General features: G+C 40.9%; 3 protein-coding genes across 3 annotated transcripts; all 3 read right to left on the bottom strand.

The window, feature by feature from the left end:
• Positions 1–2,466: 2,466 nt before the first annotated feature.
• Positions 2,467–2,871, bottom strand: MELLADRAFT_88881 (uncharacterized protein; the record flags this gene model as incomplete). Its single annotated transcript, XM_007404140.1, has 2 exons — positions 2,467–2,603; positions 2,661–2,871. 2 exons carry the CDS (start codon positions 2,869–2,871, stop codon positions 2,467–2,469), a joined length of 348 nt encoding a protein of 115 aa, XP_007404202.1.
• A 7,319-nt stretch (positions 2,872–10,190) lies between these two features.
• On the bottom strand, positions 10,191–10,945 carry MELLADRAFT_58847 (uncharacterized protein; the record flags this gene model as incomplete). Its single annotated transcript, XM_007404139.1, has 4 exons — positions 10,191–10,211; positions 10,294–10,461; positions 10,537–10,751; positions 10,918–10,945. 4 exons carry the CDS (start codon positions 10,943–10,945, stop codon positions 10,191–10,193), a joined length of 432 nt encoding a protein of 143 aa, XP_007404201.1.
• Positions 10,946–12,012: 1,067 nt separating this feature from the next.
• Positions 12,013–12,595, bottom strand: MELLADRAFT_101533 (uncharacterized protein; the record flags this gene model as incomplete). The annotated part of the gene is made up of 2 exons (XM_007404138.1): positions 12,013–12,246; positions 12,314–12,595. The coding sequence occupies 2 exons, from the start codon at positions 12,593–12,595 to the stop codon at positions 12,013–12,015; spliced, it is 516 nt and encodes a 171-aa protein (XP_007404200.1).
• Between the last annotated feature and the right edge of the window lie 4,333 nt (positions 12,596–16,928).

The raw sequence follows: 16,928 nt of genomic DNA, 5'->3' as shown, positions 1-16,928 counted from the left end.
CCTCAAGCTCAAGACTCGCTTGGAGTCCAAACTTCTCCAAGAATTAACCACCTCTCCGATGTATCCGATGCATTATGCTATGCTCACGCAAGTGAAGAGGTACCTTGCCGAAGCAACATCCTCACATGCTCTCTTGATGGCCACAATCCTTCATCCAAGCTGGAGAGCCAGCTTTTCCAATGCAGGATTTGGACCTCGATCTCCTGTAACTGCAAAAGCCAACAAACTGTTGGCTGATGCATACTATTCTCGCAAGCATCAACTTGAACAAAACCATTCATCACAAGCTCCAGCATCTCAACCAGAAGCAACACCTACAAGTGCCGAATGCAACGACAATGCATACGACCCAATGTTACATCTCCATGATGCACAAAAGGGGAACTCTACAATTGATGAACTAACTGAATATCAGCTTTCACATGATGCACCTTCACAGGATGTTGCAATGGACCCTAACCTGGCATTGAAGTGGTGGCAGGTGAGTTCTCTTCATCTTCTTTTTTTCTTGTAAATTAGGTCAAGAGTCTGAAATTGAATTCTCTCATTGACAGAGCCACGAAGGAAAGTACCCTATTCTTTCAAGTCTAGCTCGCCGATATCTTGCTGTCAGTGGGAGCTCGGCCGCTGGTGAGCGAACGTTTTCATCAGCTGCGGATGTCTGCACCACAGACCGTGGAACATTAGTTCCAAGGACAATTGAATGTTGTGTGAGTAGTTGGCTATGGATTTCAAATGGAGTCCCACTAGATTCAGGATTTGAGGAGGCCTACCGGATTATGGAGGAGTGCATCAAGGATGATAAAGCTGCTCAGGTTTTACACAAGACTATGAACCAGCCTCCACATTTTGCTGGCGATTGAGTTCGTTCTGTTCATTGTTCTGTTCATTGTTCTCATTTCAAGCTTATGAACTTTTCTCTTCACAAAATGTATTTAATGAATAGTGTATAACAAGTGAAAAATTGATAGTAATTGTGTTGAAATAATAAGGCAAGCCATGCAATAGATCAAACAATAATTGATGTGCAATCCAAAGCCAAAGATAAAAAGAAATCAACAGAGTGAAGCGAGGTTTTTATGATATTTTCTTTCAATTTCAAGTTGCATTCAATGAATATCAATGGAAAGCATCTCATTTGTGCATCCCTGATGTTGCCATGGAGTCAAACAGAGAGAGCAAGAGAAGTACCGGAAGTATCGAATTCCAGAGGCCGATACTATACTATACCCAGGGTAAAAAAAGTACCGGTGCCTACGGTACTATACTAGTATTGGCTGATACTAGTATAGGATATTACAGTGGCTGTGTTGCACCAAGGAAAGACAGCTGTTTTTTTTTGTGCGTTGTTGCAAACAGACATGGGATGAGTACCACCGTGTCCGTATCCGTGTAGCACGTCAACGTGCACACACCAAATACTTTCAATACATACTTGAAAGACCCATTAAAGAGGTCTCCACAATAGGCATGTCTTCCCTTTGTCAACTGGGACGTTGGCACTCAGTTGAACCCAACTGCTGACAAAGGATCCCACAAATTCTTTTGTCAAATTGTCATTCACAAAGGGTGCTTGGCACCGATCTCAGTCTAAAGCCTACCAAACAGCTTTCTGTTTTTCTTCACAACTCTCCGTGTGTGCACGTCGACGTGCTACACGGATACTGACATGGTGTACCCTTGAGATAAGAAGCAATCTCATTTCAATTGACCTCAGGCTCTTGAGCCTCGAAAAGATGTAACAGATTGTTGGGACCCGCCTTGTTTGATGACACAGTCTTAGGAGCCTTACAAGCATGTTGATTTTGTGTCTTACTTGCAGTTGAATCAAGCTGTATCTTGTGAGTATTGAATAGATCTTGTAAGAGCTTACATGCTTGACTGGTTACTTTGTGTTCCATTGACAACACCACCGGCGCTCCGCTCCGCTCCACTATATCTCGAAATTTCATGAGCGGAGCAATTCAGCGCTATGATAAAACGCTAATTGCTCCGCTATTCTTTTTGGAGCGCTATGACTTCTGAGAGCGGTGCGGTCTTTTAGATCGCTCCGCTCCGCTATAGGCAAGTCTCACGTTTGAAAGCGCCTAAAAGCGCTGTTGGGAATTTTTTAAATAGAAAAGTCAAAGAGAAAAAAAGAAAGAAAACTGACCTGTTTAGTAGGACTTTGATCAAGACTAATAAACTTATTAAAAAAGAAATCAGCACCAGCTTATGATCTATCTTGATCAGTTGCATGTGATGGTAAGGGTTGAAAGTCAAGAAAGTAATTTTAAATTTTTGAATCCTGAATTTTTCTTTAGACAAATTGGTTTCATCTAAAACAAAATTATAAAAGTTTTTGTCAACCATCCTGAATTACAAATCGAATAAAATATGTTCATTCAATAGCACTATAGCTGTTACATTTTAAGAACAATGAATCTATTTCTTCCTTTCACTTCCCTGACCTCCCACATCCAACATTCAATAATTCAATCGACCAATCACAAAGACAGTTGCAGTAATCCCAGTTCTCCCGACTCTGGATCTTAATACATCTCGATCGTTTGGTAAATAACCTGGTTTTCCGATCCAATCTATAGAATCAAAATGATATGCTGCTGAAACATTAAGCCTATAAAAAGATGAAAAGAACAGATGAAATCAAAAAGGATCACTAGTTATTTTCAAGAGAAATGAAAAACTGAGCTGATACTCTCCATTACAATCGGAACTTTGATGTACATCAGGATCATTCCAAAGTAAACAAATAGCTTGTACAGCAGAGGGATCTGAAGGTTGATCTTCAATTTGAGGAGGTAGAGAACAAATCAATTTGGCTAATGGTTCTAATTGAGATGAACCTAATGGGATTTCTATCATTTTCATCTGTTGAAAACTCCAATCGACGCACTCAGTTATGTACATAACAAGCAACACCTAACCGCAAGTGATTTGCAATCCCAGAAGAACATCACCAAGATTCAATCTTAGACAAGAAGAAAGAAGATCATTAACATTACCCCAACTAATCAAATCAAAAGTTTTCATTCCTTATATACCAAAATCCTCTCTCATCGTACTTCTCTTTTCCCCATCTTTGGGAAGAGAAGTACGTAAATTTCACTATTTCATTCATTGACTGTTTTATCATTAACAATACTTTTCTCTATGTTTCGTTTCTTATGTTTTCTATTTACCTTATAGTCTTGTCTCTTGTGCTACTCCAAAGATCAGTTATCAAAGCTTAAGATAACTTCAACTAACTCGTTCTACATTACTATTCTGAACCTGCTCACAGGTACATTCAACTTTCCCCTTTTTCTCTATATTTTCTCTATTAACTTGTTTGGTGTTGTAGGTCAGAAGCCTTTTTACTAGAACGTGTGGTTGAGTCAGTAGCTTATCAAAGCCAAGGTGCTTTATATCAGGTGAATAAAATTATATCTTTGGGAAGAGAATCTTGTCTCTTGTGCTACTCCGAAGATCAGTTGTTGAAGCTTAAGATAACTTCAACTAACTCGTTCTACATTACTATTCTGAACCTGCTCACAGGTCAGAAGCCTTTTTACTAGAACGTGTGGTTGAGTCAGTAGCTTATCAAAGCCAAGGTGCTTTATATCAGGTCAGAAGCCTTTTTACTAGAACGTGTGGTTGAGTCAGTAGCTTATCAAAGCCAAGGTGCTTTATATCAGACCCGTGTTTTCAGGCTCCAAAACATTCACATGGTAGCGAGAGTAATTTCAAACGATCCAACTATTGAATGAGTCTGAATCCGGATAAATTCTTCGCACAAACGACCAGTCCAATCCCTCCATCTGATAACTCAGACAACGAAGGTGATCGCACATCCGTCAATATCTCCTCTTCGCTCAGACCACCACCACAATCCAGCTCTCTTAATCCATTATCTAAACCAGCCATGTCATCATCAATGCCACCGTTACCAGTTGAAATGAATGTTCAACAACAAGCAATGATCTTAAACCAATCTCTTGATAGATCCCTAAAAAAGCTCACCGATGAAACATACATGCTATGGGCCTCTTTCATCAAGTCAAGACTAAAATCAATGTTCATATCTGAATACTTAATCTCTGATTCCATCAAACTTGAAAATAGTCAATTCGATGACGAGGTTAGCAGAGCTTGTATTACAAGCTGGATGCTAAACAATATGGACGATATCAACAGAGCTAGATTCAAGCCTAAGATGACTATCTATGAAGACGATGGACCAGACACTCAAAACCTACCAGCAAAACTTTGGAAGGCTATCACCACGCACCATTCAGGAAGATCTGAAGAACTTCGATTATTATTAGAACGTTCTTTGAATCTTATTGTCCAAGCCCCCAATCTGCCTCTTTTAACTCATATCGAAAATTTCCAAACCGCCGTCACAAAGTACAAAACAGCAGGCGGAACAATGAGTGATGAAGATCTTGGCAGAAAGTTATTAATCTCCCTAAACAACAGCTACTTTCAAGATGCAAAAGAAATCGCAATTGCTGGTATAAAAGATTATGATTTGGTTGTGTCTGAATTAAAGAAAAGGATGGACGCCGTTGCAATGTTAACGAAGAACCCAATTGTCACAAAGCAAACGACCATTCTGAATCACTCAGCTGAAGCTAGTTTCGTCTCTAACTCTTATTCTCGTAACAAAAATCAAAACAAATGCACTAAAAAGAAATGCAGGGGCATTAATCATACTCCGGACATGTGCTTTAAGAAACCTGGCAACGAACACCTTCAAAGAGAATGGATTGAACAAAGGGTCAAGCTTGGTCAATGGAACGGTGAACCGCCAAGAAATCTCACCAAATCATCCTCTGCCGCCACCATCTTCAAGGACGAACCAACCATCGAGCAACTCGAAGATGCCTTCAACTCCATGAGTCCTTGCGCCAGCCACATGTCGGTTCAAGCCTTGTCAATTACTAATGATCATCGGCAACCAAACGATATCGACGTGCTTATTGACACGGCAGCTTCACACCATATGTTCAAAGACAAACATGTGTTCACCAACTATCATAACCTGGAAAGCTCCAATAATTCCCTTAAAATGGCAGGAGGAAAAGCTACACTCAAAATTGTTGGCAAAGGCGAAGTGAATTTCTTAGGTCCTGACGGTCATCACTTTACTTTAAAAAATTGCTTGCACATTCCCGACCTCAAACGCAGTCTTATTGGTGGAACAATCCTACTAAAGGACGATTTCATCACTAAGAAGGACAATCGTTTCATAATCACCAAGAACAATAAATGCGCTTTCACTGGGACTTTGAGTGATAACGTCAACCTACTCAGATCCTCGGTGAGAATTCAACACATCACTTCAACGCCTGAAGCCAACACCATCACCTCCAGTACTGACGAAAACGTTCTCAATCTGCACCGTCGTCTAGGTCACCCGAATGTCCAATATATGAAAACTATGCTGCTACATGGAAGTCTCATAGGACTGGATCTTAAAGCCTCGTCCATTCCTGACAGCCTATCTTGTACCCCCTGTGATCTTTCTAAAGCCCATCGCATTCCCCACAACAAAACTCATGTCCGTAGCTTAAATCTGTTAGAAAACATTCACCTGGACCTTAGTGGTATTATCAGATCAGTCGCGGTGGATGGAAGCATGTATTTTATGTTATTCACCGATGACTTTTCAAGATATAGGCATGTAGTGGGTCTAAGCACCAAATCAGCAGATGTTGTCTTCAATAAAATCAAGCAATACATTACCCTAGTAGAAAGGCAGTGTAATTCAGAAGTCAAGATGTTCACCCTCGACAATGGTTACGAGTTCATCAACGATATGCTAGTGCCCTATTGTAAAGATCTGGGTATCTACCTCCGTACCACTGCCACTTACACACCAGAAGAAAATGGTGTAGCTGAAAGATCAAATCGGACTATCACTGAGCCGGCACGAGCTATTATGCTCGAAGCCAACCTACCTGTCAAATTCTGGATCTACGCCATTAAAGCTTCTGTCTACTTAAAAAACCGCACCATCTCCTCATTGCTTCCTTTAGGTAAAACACCTTTCCAATTATGGAATGGAAGACAACCCAACGTCAGCCACGTTAAACCCATCGGTTGCTTATGCTACGTTTTAATACGTAAAGCCATTCGCGGTGGTAAGTTTCAACCTGTTTCACGTCAAGCCATTCTGCTAGGCCACACAGAACACAACCTCAACTATGAGGTCTTCATCATTGAATCCAACACTATTGTCGTGTCTCATGACGTTCTTTTTCGAGAAACATCTTTTCCACTCAAGAAGATGAAAGCTTTCGACCTATCGCACCTGTCCTTTGATGAAGAGGAAAACGCACTTTTACCGGATCCTTCCGTTGATAATCCTGCAATCGAGGAAATCAACGACGACGTCCCATACCCTGGTGGTGAAGGAATGCACCAGGAGGAAGAAAACCTAAATGTCTCTGAACCCCTTTTTACTCAACCTATCGAGCTACCTCAGCGCACGGAAGATGTCCCTCAATACCAGCCTAGACGGTCCACTAGAGAACGAGTCCCTGTTGAACGCTATCGTCCTTCCGCCAGTTTCGCCGACTGGGATGACGATGGTGCCTTCATGGATCTTCATGATCACTTCCCGTATGCATTCGCTGTCGGAACCGTTGTTTGTTTGGTTAATGAACCTCATAACTTCAAATCGGCAATGAACAACTCAGACCGTGACAAATGGAAAGCAGCCTGCGGCAAGGAAATTCAGAACATGCATGATCGCAAAGTATGGCATCTAGTACCACAACCAACTAATAGACCCGTGGTAGGCAGCCGATGGCATTTCAAAGTCAAGCTACATCCAGATGGAACAATCAATAAATATAAAGCTAGATTTGTTGCCAAAGGTTATACACAAACCTACGGCATTGACTACACCGACACCTTTGCTCCAACAGGTAAACCCTCAGCATTTCGAGCCCTAGTAGCCTTCGCAACCTATCATGGCTACGAAATTCATTCTATGGACGCCATTGCAGCCTTCCTCAATAGCAAACTCAAAGAACAAATCTATATGGAGCAGCCAGAAGGCTACGAAGAGGGTGAGGAAGATGATGATCTTGTCTGTGAGGTAGATCAGGCGCTATACGGACTCAAGCAATCGGCAAGAGATTGGAATGACGACTTCAAGAAGAAATGCATCAAGGCCGGGTTCAAGCAATCACCCGCTGATGAATGTGTGTACATCAGAAGACGCATCAATGAGGTTTGTTTATTCTACCTACACGTAGACGACTTGGCCATCACTGGCAACAAAATTCAAGAATTCAAGAAGGAAATCAGCACCTTCTGGCCAATGGAAGACCAAGGCATCTCAACTTGCGTGGTAGGTATTCAACTTGTCCGTGCTTCAAATCACCACTACATCATTGGTCAGGAGGCAATGACGCGCTCGCTTCTTGAGCGTTTTGGAATGACCGACTGCAAATCTGCATCCACACCTTTCCCAGGCGGGACAAAGCTCACTAAATCCACCGATGACGAGGCTCGCTCGTTCGCTTTACTAAACCTCCCATACAACAGTGGTGTGGGAAGCCTTATGTATCTATATCAATGTACCCGCCCTGACATTACATATGCGGTGGGATGTCTTTCTCAACACCTCCACAAGCCCTCTTTACGACACTGGGAGGCATTCAAGCACGTCCTGCGATACTTGTCAGGCACCATCAACCACTGTCTTCACTACACCAACACAGCATCAACCGCCGTTTCAAGCAACAACGGATATACTCTCCCAGAACACTTTGCCGACGCGGACTGGGCAGGTGACAAAAGCACTCGCCGTTCTACCACTGGATACATTTTTCTTTTTTGTGGTGGCGCAATCAGCTGGCGGAGTCGGCTTCAACAAACTGTTGCTAAATCATCCACGGAGGCAGAATACCGCGCCGCTAATGAAGCGGGCAACGAAATGATATGGCTCGCCAGATTTATGGAGTCCATTGGTTTCACTCAACCTACACCCTACCTACTCAACTGTGATAGCTTGAGTGCTATAGACCTTTCAAAGGATGCTGTTCTACACGGACGTACAAAAGCAATCGAAATTCACTTCCATTGGTTGCGCGAAAAGGTTAATGAAGGTATCATCAAACTTACACACTGCAAGACAGAAGACATGATCGCGGATATCCTAACTAAACCATTACATCCTGGGCCCTTCAACAAGTTTAGACGCCAAATAGGCTTAAAACACATTGACGAGTAAGGGTCTTTTGATTCTGTCGATTGAAGGGGGGTGTTGAAAACTCCAATTGACGCACTCAGTTATGTACATAACAAGCAACACCTAACTGCAAGTGATTCGCAATCCCAGAAGAACATCACCAAGATTCAATCTTAGACGAGAAGAAAGAAGATCATTAACATTACCCCAACTAATCAAATCAAAAGTTTTCATTCCTTATATACCAAAATCCTCTCTCATCGTACTTCTCTTTTCCCCATCTTTGGGAAGAGAAGTACGTAAATTTCACTATTTCATTCATTGACTGTTTTATCATTAACAATACTTTTCTCTATGTTTCATTTCTTATGTTTTCTATTTACCTTATAGTCTTGTCTCTTGTGCTACTCCAAAGATCAGTTATCGAAGCTTAAGATAACTTCAACTAACTCGTTCTACATTACTATTCTGAACCTGCTCACAGGTACATTCAACTTTCTCCTTTTTCTCTATATTTTCTCTATTAACTTGTTTGGTGTTGTAGGTCAGAAGCCTTTTTACTAGAACGTGTGGTTGAGTCAGTAGCTTATCAAAGCCAAGGTGCTTTATATCAGGTGAATAAAATTATATCTTTGGGAAGAGAATCTTGTCTCTTGTGCTACTCCGAAGATCAGTTATTGAAGCTTAAGATAACTTCAACTAACTTGTTCTACATTACTATTCTGAACCTGCTCACAGGTCAGAAGCCTTTTTACTAGAACGTGTGGTTGAGTCAGTAGCTTATCAAAGCCAAGGTGCTTTATATCAGGTCAGAAGCCTTTTTACTAGAACGTGTGGTTGAGTCAGTAGCTTATCAAAGCCAAGGTGCTTTATATCAGACCCGTGTTTTCAGGCTCCAAAACATTCACATCATCACGTCTAAGATCACTGCCATTGATTGAATTGTATTTGAAAATAAAATTCCTTTGGATAACTCTGTTTCACTTGGTTCAATATGATTCTATTGGATGTTATATAAAATTATTTGATGTTCATTTTGTTTAAACATTTATGAGAGCATGGTGGTGAATGTGTGGTGAGATTGTTGGTGGTACAAGGTTGAGGTGGGTATGTTCGATCTGGAAACAGCAGTATCCAAAAAAGGTTTGAAGGATACTTCCTTTTGGATGATTTGGAGGCGTGGAGGTGAATGTCATTGGTGGTATGAGGGTGTGGAGGTGAATGTGTGGTGAGACCGATGGTGGTAAATATGAGGTTGAGGTGGGTAGTCTGATCTGGAGATTACCCACGGGCCACGGAACCACAATCACCCGTTCTCTGAGGCACTAAGGGGCGCTCTGAGGCGCCCTGTTGATATGCGCTCGCGGTCGCTGTGCCATAGCACAGCGAAATACCGCTATAGAGAGCGGATCTCAAAACCGCTATATGCCTCCAGGTTTCACCATAGCTATAGTGAAACCCGGGACCCGCTATATAAAAAAAGGCATAGCGCGAGCGGAGCGCGCGCTGTGCTACCGCGCCGCTGCCGCTATCTCGGGCGGAGCGCCGGTGGCGTTGGAACTTCCAATACAAAAGCTTGTTCAAAGAATTGTAGGCGGAAAAGTGGGTTTAGGAGGGTGGTCATGACTGTGGTATCACACGCCAAAGCCTCCTTGAAATACTTATCAACTGGTGATTGCATCAATCGGACCATGGACAAAAGAGTGTTGCCCATTGCTAGTTCCTCAACCCGCAAGGCAAGATGGACCTTGAGGGTGTAAAACTCGGGAATTACCAAGCAACCTGTGCGTCTATCACCCTCCATTTGCTTAGTTAAATCCAGAAAAGGCTTTTGGAACATGTGATAGTCAGATGGAGGTTCAGATGAGGGAAAATCTTTTGTAACACACTTACAGTGAGTTCCATTGTCAACTCCTCAAGGGCAGACCAGTTGTCTGGGGCAAAGAAAATTTCATGAAAGTATCCATGTGCCTTTCGATTGCCCTTTTGATGTTTCTTTTTTTCACAAGTTTGAGATCATCAGCTAAAAGTTTGTTAACAATCTGACAATACAAACATGTTATCAATTGCAATAAAATATAAGTTAAAGTTTTATAAACACTCACTTTGCATGCCTGGACACTCCAATTAAGTGAATCAAATTCCGTATTCCAACAAGTGGCATTGTAACCGGGAGTCAAAGGTAGAACTTTCAAATTCATAATACTTGCTATTCCTGAAAAGTGTCGCCTCCATGCAACAGACCTAACCACACAACGTGATATGAAGTTGGCCTGAGTTGGAAGTTAGCATTGAAAGGATTAGTGAGATGAAATTGACCAAGAGATGAAGTCAAATTTGTTACTTACCTTGCTGATAAGGTCATTTAGGCAAATTGCATGCTTTCTTGAAGCAGTTGTGTGATAACTACTTGTGAGATCTGGAGCTACCTCAAATGTAGGTTCAAGGTTGTCCGTTTGATTTTCAGATTGGTCATTGTAGTCCGGCACGTCATCTGTATATTCATCGTCTTCAGAGCCATGATTGGTTTCAGCCTCTTCAGGTGCATTGTGGTTATCATCAGCTAGGTTGATTACAATGGGTGTCAAAGGGTCGTTATTGAGAGTGTCCTCATTCTCTTCAGCAATGACTGGCAAGGTTCCTGAGAAGGGAAATACACCCAAGATATCTTCACGGTCCTGCAATTGCAAAGAAGATGTACAACCAAGTTTTTCCAAACGTCTTTTTACCGTTGAAGAATTCTTGTGGAGGAAGCATCTGGCGTAGTCAGTACTTGGGTTCCAAGTGTACTGAAGGCTGGATTGATCCTTATTTTCTTTGTTCTCATGGTCTTTGTTCTTGTCCAGATATTCTTTGATTTCTTCATGTAGCAGGAATTGAGTGTGCATTTCATTGGCCATTGTGATGTTGTTAGACCCTGAATCAGTCACCTGCGCAAGCATATGGATACTATAAAGATAGAAAAAGAGGCAACAAAAATAAAATTAAACAACATTAGAAAAATTTGAAGGAGTGAAACTTATCTTATATTGAAGGTTATGCTTCTTCATAAAATGTACCAAAGGCTGTGCAATCCAAACCCCCTTGTGATGCCAAGGGATCAACTTAAGGGTTAGATGGTGTACCTGATAATTCCAATCTGCATCAATGAATGTCACAGCGGCCCCTAAAAGGCATGTATGTTGTTGTGTGTTGTCCAACCATAGTGTATAAAGGTGAACTTCCCAACATTGTTCTGTCAGTTACAAACAAGTAATTGAAATGTTAGTCAGTCACAATCAAATTGAATAACATTTTCTAAATGGAAAAATACTGACAGTGATTTCTTTCAACACTGTGGCTTGAAATGATGTGTACATACCAGCCGCTTCTCTAGCCACCCACATACATCCAAAGATCTTTGAATCTTGTCAAGCATACCAAAAGGCAAGGTGTAGCAAAGAATCCTCAATGCAATTCCAAGGGAACACCTCAGATAGAATCCAGACTTTGAGAATCTGGTCAAGTACCTTGTTCTTGAAGGGGAGGTTGCTGCTGAAAAAGTCTGACATCTGTTTTTGACCTGCTGCAACAACTTTGACTTCAAAAGCAGATGGTGGCAATAGCAGGCCACTGTCATTAGCTTTCTGCCGCTGTTGACACGGGGATTGACATTGTTTTTGTTGTATCCATCACAATGTGTCTTGAGGTTGGACTTTGAATCAGCAGAGATTTGCACTTTCTTCTGGCACCAGAGACACAGGTAAGCCACCAGAGGCAGGTCTTGATTCTGTCAATTGAGAAGAAAACATAAAAAAGGAAAGGATAAGTAAGTACAGTTATCTTCAAACCACATAATGACACCTTTGATTGAAAGGTATTAAAGTTACATCAGTTCCTTCATAAACTGGGGTTCCAAAATGATCCTCAACAGGTTCATACTCAGGCCCCTTGTCCCCTTCCTCGTCACCATCACTAGATTCCAAAATCTTTGCTTTCTGACAATAAGTGAGGCCATTGTTGGAATCTTGATTCATTTTGCATTCCAGTGGCTTATCTGATTCATCATTACCCAGTGGCTATCCAATTAAAGGTATCATCAGTATAAATGTACATTGTTATTGTAAACATTGTACAATCACTCACCTTAGACAACACAGAAGGTGATTTCTTCCGCTTCTTGTCTGCCTGTTGGGAAGATCCCACAACATTAGTTTTTTCAGTCGGGGTGTTCTTCTTACGCTTCAAACCGGTAGCTTGTGGAAGAGAGATCACGGTTTGGCTATCAGAAGAGGGTACAACCATTCCAGGCAATCTCTCGCAAGGTGTTGGTAGCCTGGTTGAACAACAAACAGGTGTTGACAATACAGGCGGTCTTGAGGACTGCAACTGTTGATCCAAGGATTCAGGGCTGCTACTACTAGACATAACAACAAGAATGAAAAAAGATAACAGTTCCAAAAAATAGGAATAATAATGATCAAGTGGAAGGATAAGGAGTCAAAGTAGGGAAACTGATTGATCAAGTCCTAGTGGAGTACTTAATGGATGGGTGAAATAAAAAAATTGTTGATGAATCAAGCGTTTGTAATTGTTATAAAGATAATTAATTCTCTCTGTTTTTAGTCATGACATCATAATCAATTATCCTATGATGTTGTTACTTTTTGCTTCCTTCTACAATCCATTTCTTGTACCATGGTTATACGAGAATCTACACATATAAGAATGAATGATTCTTCCTCTTGTTTTTCCTTCTTCATCCATTCTTATTCTTTTGTTTCTCGTACCATCAGGTACTTCACTTTACTTGACTCGTGTTCTCCACTCTTTGCTGAGAACACTTCGTGCTTCCTAAAGGTTTGTCTTTATGAGTTGATGATATTACTTTAGTAATCCATTCTTATTCTTTTGTTTCTCGTACCATCAGGTACTTCACTTTACTTGACTTGTGTTCTCCACTCTTTGCTGAGAACACTTCGTGCTTCCTAAAGGTACTTCACTTTACTTGACTCGTGTTCTCCACTCTTTGCTGAGAACACTTCGTGCTTCCTAAAGCTTTCACCTTTATAGGTTATGAGCCCAGAGCTGCCCTAAATCCAACAAATCTCATTTATCAACTCTATGAGCAATCCAAGCTCTGAAGAACTACCGAGTACTCCAGCTTCACTTCCGGATCTCGATACCAATTTCGAATCCAATTTCAGTAATCCAAACTCACCTAATTCTTCACAATCATCAACGCCTACCGGCATAAACACCGAGTCAACATTCAATCCAGGAACACTCATTCCTCCTACCACGATGTCTGGTGCACTTTTGACTACCGAGTTCAACTCCAGCACTTCAGACTCTAATTCAGGAGTTCCTATTCTTACTGAAGATAATTTCTCCACCTGGTACCTTAAAGTCGAAGCATACATTATCTTGAAGAATCTTGATGGAATCGTCGATGGTATTGAACCTGTACCTACTGACCCTGTCCTCAGAGCCACCTATGACCTTAGATGCAAATATCTACTTGGATTTCTTCGTTTAAAACTTAGTGACCGCATTTCGGAGTTGCTAATCAATGAATCGAACAGAAGAAACCCTATTGAACTATGGAAGACCATCATAGCTCACTTTGCATCTACTAAAGCTCGAAATCGCGGACGTGTCTTCTCTCAACTTTTCACTTTGTCTTGAGATGGGTCTGATCTTCAAGGATTCATGACGGATGTCAAGAAGCCTCTTAACACTACAAGAAAGATAATATTTTCTGGGCAGAAAATTAAATTATTGATACACAAAAATATTGAGAGGCCCCGATAGCTTGTACAGCTTAAAAACCATGATTATTCACGGAGCTGAATTGATGGACCAGAAACTCTCAGTTGATTCTGTTCTCAACAACATTCAACAATTACGGTACACAAATATCGTTCTGGAAATTTCCAGAAGGTTTTTTCCAGAACACCAGAACCCTTCGGGAAGCCTTCTGGTGTTCTGGAAAAAACACAAATTCAACATAAACTCTCTGCTGCAGCCTGCTGCAGCTTCCCCACATACCCCGCCTAACAAACATGGATCAAGTGATCGACGACCATACTCCCACCTCCAGCCAACCAAGCAGCCCTCAAGAAAACCAAGTCATCACACCGTTCACCTTCCAAATTCACCCATCTTCTCTTCAGGCCTACCCATCAAATTTCAATTTGAACTCCGGATCACCAAACTTCTATACACAACCTATTCCTGCTACTGTAATTTCACCCTCTGCCTTTGGATCCTCCTTCAATTCGATGGCTTCTCTCTCTCAACCTATCAAACAACCAGTCTCATCAATTCAAAAGAATTCAAGAACTGCCAAGGCCAAAAAAGGTAAGGCCATGTCAACATCCACTCGCAAAGCCACCACCAGCAAAGTCCCGAAGTCCAATTCAAAAAGAAAATCCAAGAAACAAGATGCAGAAGAACCCAACGATAGTGTATCCACTCGAAAAGCACCAGTGTATTGGGAAGAGGAGAAAAATGAGAAGGGGGAAACTGCGATGAGTATTCTGTTGAACTGGATCACAACTTATGGTAATTGGACTCGGTACAAGGATAAGACTCTTGTGAAAAGTCATACGGTGGAGGAGATCATCGATTATTTAGCTCAGCATGGTTTTTATGGCCGAAGTGTCAAGAACGTGGAAGGAAAGGTGAGTCTCAAGACCATAAAGCTTTTGAATCTCAACTGACACACATGATTTATCTTACAGGTTTCGGAACTCAAAAAAAATTCATTTCGGGTCAGATGTGGCTAAATAGCACTGGTCAGGGTGTAAAGAATGGAATCGAAGCAGAGAAAGCAAAGAATGGCTGGACTGATGACCATCCAGAGTATTTGAACCGTAAGAAGTGTTTGATACAGGGTGAGTGAATCCATCCTCAAGCACCCTTCTGAATCTCCGACTGATCATGTTTTGAATCAGATTATATTATCAAACACCACTGTAAATATTATTATGAGCTTGAGGATACAATGGGGACTTGAGACAAGGGTACTCGCCTTGATGGTGCAAGCAGTGCGGTACCAAACTCTGCTGACAATTCTTTAAATTGTTTGGGACTGTCATCAAGGCTGATCGAGGCCTCACAAGTCACTGAGAGTCCCGACCCAAACACTCGAATCGAAGATGATCACTCACAAGCTTCCAATGATGAGTACTATTGTCAGCTCACCGAGGAACAAAATCTGGAAGACAATTTCAACCAAGAAATTCGACGTGCTCTGAACAACAATTTTCAAAATGATGGTGAGTTTGTCTCTTGTAATTCATACAGTATAAACTAATGTTCATCTGATTTCATCTCTAGGAGAACCGAGTCAACCGAATCAAACACAGAATTTGTATCACGGTAGCTTGATCCAACCATCACAATCACACCAAACTCACAAACCGGGGGCTGAAACTCGAGTCAGTCAATTATTGAGTCAGCCAGACACCGAGTCAAATTCTTCAATCACTCGTCTTGAAGATGTCCTCATCAAGAGTGAACTCGAAAGCAATACAATGAAGGATGTTATGAAGGATTTGGCCAGTGCTTTGATGCCAAAAAAGGATTCAAAAACCTTATTAACTGAAGAACAGCTGTTAGAACAAGCACAGGTCGATGCGAAGCTCAAGATTTGTCAACTTGAAGCGGCTCGATTAGATGTTCAAAAAACAAAGCGGGCTATGGAACTCGAATTGGCAATGGCAAAAGGACAATTCATCAATCAATTCATGAAAGATAACAATGTTGCTTATGAACAAGCAAAAATAATTGCTGATGATTTATACAAGACTGTTGAAAAGACGTAAGGATATTTTCAATGTTCTATGCGATAGACTTCTTGACTGATTCTTTTGATTTATACTTAGGTCTGAAAACTGATCTAATCACTTACTCAAGTTTATAAAAAAACGGTATCGGTTTGCTCAGATTTGAGACAATTTTATTCGGTTTCAAAAGGTTCTCGTTTTTGAAGTTCAAATGTTTGTCAAGATGTACTTGTTGAAAAGTTTCAAATTGCTTTCAGAAGCTATGTAGACAAGATACCCAGTCGGTTTTCCTGGGTCTCTTCTCTACTCTTACCTAAATCGTTGTTTCACAAATACAAGTCTGTTAACAAAACAAGTCTTATAAAGAAAAATTATTTTCCTTCAGTTTCTTCCCTACTCTTACTTATATCGTTGTTTCACCAAATAAAATTAAGAAAAAAGTTATTTTCTATCTTTTACCTTTGTTGATTTGAAATTTATTGCTCGTTTTTGGTCATTGTTTGTGGTTTTGAATAACCAAAACCTTTTTGAAGTAGTATCATCAGTTTCTTATCAAAAAGGTGACCATAAATAAGGTCAAATTGAAAAATTTAAATTTGAGTGGCATTTTTTTTACAACAGAGTCGATTTGTGAAACTAAAACAAATTCAATCAAAGGTTTGAAAGCCAATAAACCAGTGAGAACGACTCAAAGTTGTGAATTTTAGTTCAACAGATAAGAACGATTCAAAGTTTTGAAATGTAGTGAAACAGATAGACGATTAATTAACCCCTTGGAGTCGCTATAAACTCAGCAAAAAGACCATCTCACCTTGTAGTATCCTGCCTGAAATGATTAACATCAGTTGTTTGTCCAGAAGGTTGGTTTTGAGGAGGCCTTGCATTTCCTACTGAGTGAATCAGGCCTTCTTCAATTGATCCAAACTCGTCATGCCATTCTTCCCCACCAGCCTTTGAGAAATTATGTA

Source organism: Melampsora larici-populina, assembly GCF_000204055.1.
Source record: "Melampsora larici-populina 98AG31 unplaced genomic scaffold MELLAscaffold_2, whole genome shotgun sequence".
In the NCBI taxonomy this organism is placed as follows: Eukaryota; Fungi; Basidiomycota; class Pucciniomycetes; order Pucciniales; family Melampsoraceae; genus Melampsora; species Melampsora laricis-populina.
Note: the sequence above shows the minus strand (reverse complement) of the source record. Positions and strands in the feature narration are given on the sequence as shown.